The sequence below is a fragment of the Megalobrama amblycephala genome, linkage group LG14, assembly GCF_018812025.1.
Source record: "Megalobrama amblycephala isolate DHTTF-2021 linkage group LG14, ASM1881202v1, whole genome shotgun sequence".
Classification (NCBI taxonomy): domain Eukaryota; kingdom Metazoa; phylum Chordata; class Actinopteri; order Cypriniformes; family Xenocyprididae; genus Megalobrama; species Megalobrama amblycephala.
Window position 1 is genome coordinate 37,163,660 of NC_063057.1, and position 5,839 is coordinate 37,169,498.

General features: G+C 40.7%; 1 protein-coding gene across 1 annotated transcript; it reads right to left on the bottom strand.

Annotated features, from left to right (window-relative positions):
* Positions 1-526: 526 nt before the first annotated feature.
* LOC125246427 (E3 ubiquitin/ISG15 ligase TRIM25-like) lies at positions 527-5,839 on the bottom strand. Its single transcript, XM_048157374.1, has 5 exons — positions 5,220-5,839; positions 2,782-2,871; positions 1,332-1,565; positions 855-1,014; positions 527-701 (listed from the first exon to the last, which is right to left on the bottom strand). Exons 1-5 carry the CDS (start codon positions 5,790-5,792, stop codon positions 589-591), a joined length of 1,170 nt encoding a protein of 389 aa, XP_048013331.1. The 5' UTR covers positions 5,793-5,839; the 3' UTR covers positions 527-588.

Genomic DNA, 5,839 nt, shown 5'->3' on the forward strand with positions numbered 1-5,839 from the left:
TTTTAAATATGTCTTCGACACAAACGCAATTCATCTGCACTGTAGTTCAGAAAAACGCTGCAAAATAAGTCTCAAAAGTTATCAAAGAGTGTGTTCATATATGTATTGGATGCAGAGAACAAAATGTGAATGACTGTGTTTTTATTTGTGCATTAAATTATAGCAAAAAACGTGTACATTGTGATGCATGTAATGGTTATTTGCAGCATGCATTTGTGGGAAGCTTTGATGCTTTTAATGAGAGCAAAATAAAACTGTCTGAATCAGAAGCCTTTGCTGTGTTGTCAGTCTCCACTCATCCCCCTCAAATCTGCAGCTTAACCACGCCCACTTCTGTAGCATGTTTCAAAACTGTGATGAGAGCCAACTGCTGCTGAAACAGGGTTTCATGACCCTTTAACATTGTCTTTACTACTTCTCTGGACCTTGAATGTGGTAATTGACCTCTTGGATTTTATCAAAAATATCTTAATTTGTGTTCTGTAGATGAACCAATGTCTTACGGGTGTGGAACGACATGAGGGTGAGTAATAAATGACAGAATTTTAATTTTGGGGTGAACTAACCGTTTAATAAATATACATGCATCTACTCGTCTAGTTGCACACAAGAGTAGACAGTGAGTTTCTCTGCTTGTTTTCTTAGTGACTTACATTGTAGGAAGTCGTTCCTGGTTCTGGGAATAATGTTGGTGAAAGTGACTGTGGAAATCAACAGACATGAAGAGTGTGATTATCATGTCAAGAGAAAATTATCCCTGCATCCATTCCTAACACATTTCTAATATGATCTTCTACATGATATGAGATGATGGAGGATCATTTCTGAGAGCAGATGAATCTCCAGGACTTTACCTCTGTCAGAGATCTTCTTCAGCTCCTCTTTGCAGAAATCCTCCAGTTTGTCTCTCAGCTGAAGGACAGATTCTCTTACAACATCAAAAGAGGAGAGAGAACTGAAGGGATCGTCATTTACGTCTGTAGATTCAGGAGGAGCTGAGAGAGACTGGAAACTCTACAGAAAACAGAAATCAAAGATAATCACCTCCACACTTTGACAGTTACACTATTTGTGAACTTTCTAATTGGTAATTGGCCCGAACACAGAGTACCCCCCCCCCCCCCCCTCCAAATTTCCAGAGCTGAACTGCATTTGTAAGTGCGTCTCTTTCAAAAGAAGAATATCAGATGAGAGTCTGACTGATGATTATATAATAACCGAACACACAGATCAACACTTCAGTCAACGGCTCATTCTGCTCTCATGAAATGTTTCTCTGTGAGTCTCTTGCTCAAGTCCACTATGATCCTGTTCTTCTAGATCTCTGTTACCTGCAGGAAATGGATGTTATCCTGTGTGTGTGAAAGCTGCTCCAGCTCAGCGTCTCTCCTCCTCAGATCATTGATCTCCTGCTCCAGTCGCTCCAGTCGTTCTTCAGCTCGACTCACTGCAGTCTTTTCCTGATCTCTGATCCGCTGTGTGGCCTCAGAGCGGCTTCTCTCAATGGAGCGGATGAGCTCAGTGAAGATCCTCTCACTGTCCTCCACTGCTGTCTGTGCAGAGCGCTGTTAGGACACACATCACAATCACACAGTGGCTTCAGTGAGTACTGACCAAGCGGCAACCTCCCCCAGTTTCTCGGGAAACCCATACGGAAGTAACTTAAACTGCGATTCATCGACTGGCCGCTAGGGACAGGCTCCAAAAGAGAGCAGAATCTCATAGAGTCCCATGTTAAATTGGCCAAGTTTACAGCAGAAAAAAACATGTTTAAAAGTTGGTTCAAATTGTGGTTTTGGTCTATACTGCTAATTTTGCCCTTCATGACAACTCTGTGGGGGGTGAATTTTTTTATAACTCATCCGTTTAAATTATATTAAGCCTTAAAGTTCTGCATAATTAAGGGCGTGGTCACTTGAGTGACAGGTAGATGCCGCTGCTGTCTGTGTGTGAGCCGTCACTTTACCTCAGCTAATTCCAGCCGCTGAATTTGGCATCTCAGCCGTATTTGTGCTTGTTTTTCTGGATTATTTTATACAATTATAAAATATGGATTGCTGCATAATATTCAAGACTGATGTGTGTCTGTGTAATGATTGCGGACTCAGGCAGAGATCCATTTGCAGCTTTTATTAAAGTGAGTGGTCATACAGGCAGGGTCAATCAGGAGCAAACAGGAACAGCAAGGGACAGGCAGAATCGTGGTCAGGAAACAGGCAATGATCAGGACAGGCAGATATCACTCACAGGTAGGTATACAAGGCACAGGTCAGGACAGGCAGAAACGGGTCAATAACGGGCAACAGGCAGGAACGGTAACAAGAGACAGACTGGATATATGAAGTCCCATTTGATTTTCCATGTTGTTATTTGCACACCCAACACTGGTGTTGGAGCATCTATATCTTAAAAAAAACACAGTATATTGACAGTAAACCTTCAACTTTCTGATGATAAAACTTATCTTCATTAATATTTTAGATCGTATCTAAGATAGATAGATAGCTCCTTTGCCTGCTAACATTGTCACGTTGAGCTAGGCGGGCGTGGTTTCAGTAACCAGTCAAATCAGCTCAAACCACCTCCCGCCTCTTTGCCCATTTTCAGTTATCCGGGAGTGACGTGCGATGACGCACAGCTAAGATGGTAGCGGCCTCATTTTCTCATCAAAACTGCTGTTCAGAACTCTATGGGTGACGTCACGGACACTACGTCCATATTTTTTTACAGTCTATGGTCCTGACTGAGACTTCTCAAACTTCTCTTCTTCTCCAGACTCACCTTATGAGACTCCACAGCCTCTCTCAGCTGCTGAAGATCTTTCTCTTTCTGCTGGATCCTCTGCTGGAACCACCTCTGCGTCTCCTTCAGCTGAAGGACAATCCAATAACAGGAGAAACATCACATTATACTGCTGTCACTATATCATTATGTGAAGAGTTATCCAGTAATCATAGAGTTAATAACCAATGGCTGTAGTTTCAAACTCCTGAAAGGATTATTGACCAGTTTCCACCATTGTACATGAATTTACATGAAGCATAAGGCCTTTTTCATAATGGAAGTGTTAGTATCATTAAAGGTGCCCTAGAATCAAAAATTGAATTTACCTCGGCATAGTTGAATAACAAACGTTCAGTACATTGAAAAGACATACATTGAGTTTTAAACTCCATTGCTTCCTCCTCCTTATGTAAATCTCATTTGTTTAAAAGACTTCCGGAAAACAAACGAATCTCAACATAACACCGACTGTTACGTAACAGTCGGGATCATTAATATGTACAACCCCAATATTTGCATAATGCCAGCCCATGTTCTAGGTATTAGACAAGGGCAGGACATCTGGATCTGTGCACAGCTGAATCATCAGACTAGGTAAGCAAGCAAAGACAACAGCGGAAAATGGCAGATGGAGCAATAATAACTGACATGATCCATGATATCATGATATTTTTAGTGATATTTGTAAATTGTCTTTCTAAATGTTTCATTAGCATGTTGCTAATGTACTGTTAAATGTGGTTAAAGTTACCATCGTTTCTTTCTGTATTCATGGAGACAAGAGCCGTCGCTATTTTCATTATTAAACACTTGCAGTCTGTATAATTCATAAACACAATTTCATTCTTTATAAATCTCTCAAACAGTGTGTAATGTTAGCTTTAGCCACGGAGCACTATCAAACTCATGCAGAATCAAATGTAAACATCCAAATAAATACTGTACTCACATGATCTGATATGCTGCATGATGAACACTTTGTAAAGATCCATTTTGAGGGTTATATTAGCTGTGTGAACTTTGTTTTATGTAATGTATATAGAGTCGGGAGCTCGTGGGCGGAGAGCGCGAGAAATTAAAGGGGCAGCAGCCTGAATCGGCGCATTTATAATGATGCCCCAAAATAGGCAGTTAAAAAAAATTAATTAAAAAAAATCTATGGGGTATTTTGAGCTGAAACTTCACAGACACATTCAGGGGACACCTTAGACTTATATTACATCTTGTAAAAAAAAAAACGTTCTATTGCACCTTTAAAGGGTCATGAAACCCTAAACCAAAATTTCTGAGATTTTAACAGAGGTATGTGTGTTGAACACCATTGAAGACAATGTTAGCATCTGTTAGATTTAATAGTAGGGGGGAAATGGTTAAATTTTAGTTTTTATACGCTATTTTCGTCTTCCGGGTTTAAAATCTTCATCCTGTCCACGTCACAGGCTTTTTATCCAATGAGAAGACACTCTCTTAATTATTCATGACACCACGTGGATCTTTCCAATGACGAGGACGGTTAACGGCACTAAACAGCGAGAGAGACTGACTGACTGACGGTGCGTGTCCGTTGGCGCGGAGCGAGCGGGTAAGCGCGAGTGTTTCCGAATGAATCTAAAAATGCTGTGGTCGCTTGCTCTGCTCCAGTCGACACGCAGCCTGACTGACTGAGCGTGTTGCAGGTTCGGCGCGTAGATCTATGCTATGTACGCAAGGTTTTTTTTTAAGCTTTTTTTTTTTTTTTCAAATATATGCATGTATAGTGTGTATATAAACAACTATATATTTTATAATGACTGTAATTACACATGTACATTAATATGTTTTAAATAGAATTACGATTACTGTAGGATATATGTAGCAGGGCATTCAGTAACTCTTGAAAAGACAAAAATAAAGTGTCAGTGTATTTCATTAGATTTTAACTTTTCCAGTTTTTTTAAAAAATGTAGTATTTCCTCACGTTTTACCACTGATTTTTAGTGACAGTCGATATGCATGGGGTACTGGCGATGAGAGTTTCCCCCATCTTCTCTCCTCTCCTCTCCCCTCCCCTCTTCTCACAGCCACCACGCCCATTTAAGTTGCATTTTTCAAAAAGATTGTGAGCTAGACTTGAGCTGAAAGAGGGGGCTTTCATGACCCTTTAAAGCAAAACTGACACAAATGTAAAGCTTCACACAGACAGTGTTTCTGCTGCGACTCTATATGATAAAAAACTAATTATATTATTGGATGATTACGTAGAGTATTTCTGTTAATAACTGTCTTTAGTTATTAAATGTTAATCGAGTTAAGTTCAATGCGGAACACAGCAGTGAAAGTCCACTTGCAGCTTCTGTTCACTTCTGACGTTTGCAGCGTAAAGGATGTCACCTGATCTTATGGGTATCAATATAGTGTCAGCAGTATTTCATCAGTGTCTAGTTTATAGTTCATACCTGTTTCTCTGTCCTCTGTGCTGCAGCTGATACAATGTCGTGGTTTTTATGTTCATCCATCGTACACAGCACACATATACACTTCTGATCAGTGCGGCAGAAAACCTCAAGGATCCTGTCGTGTTTCGGGCAGATCATCTCCTGCAGTCGTCCAGTAGCTTCAGTCACTTTATGTGGCTTACGTGAGTGAAATTTCTCATGACGGTCAAAATGAGCTTGACAGTAAGACTCCAGACACACCAGACATGATTTGACAGCTTTGTGTTTTCTTCCAGTACAGACGTCACACTGCACATCTCCAGCTCCAGCGTAACAGTCAGCAGGAAGTTTAGTCTTCTTCAGTTTCTCCACCATTTCAGCCAAAATGGTGTTTTTAGCTAAAGCAGGTCTTAGACTGAAGGTCTGTCTGCACTGAGGGCAGCTGTAGACTCTCTTCTGATCCTCCTGATCCCAGCAGCCTGTAATACAGATCTTACAGTAACTGTGTCCACAAGAAGTGGTCACTGGATCCTTCAGGAAATCCAGACACACTGAACACATGAACTCATCCTGAGAAATTCTGGCTTCTGCCATTTTACTGCATGAATACAGAGACACAAACTCACAACTGCTCAACTACA

Bases quoted from the DNA above. Each gene is read 5' to 3' on its own strand.
- LOC125246427 (XM_048157374.1), bottom strand. From the start codon at position 5,792: ATGGCAGAAGCCAGAATTTCTCAGGATGAGTTCATGTGTTCAGTGTGT. The intron at 1,566-2,781 runs GTGAGTCTGGAG...GTGTCCTAACAG, and splicing joins AGGCTGTGGAGTCTCATAAG to CGCTCTGCACAGACAGCAGT. The intron at 1,015-1,331 runs GTAACAGAGATC...TGTTTTCTGTAG, and splicing joins ATAACATCCATTTCCTGCAG to AGTTTCCAGTCTCTCTCAGC.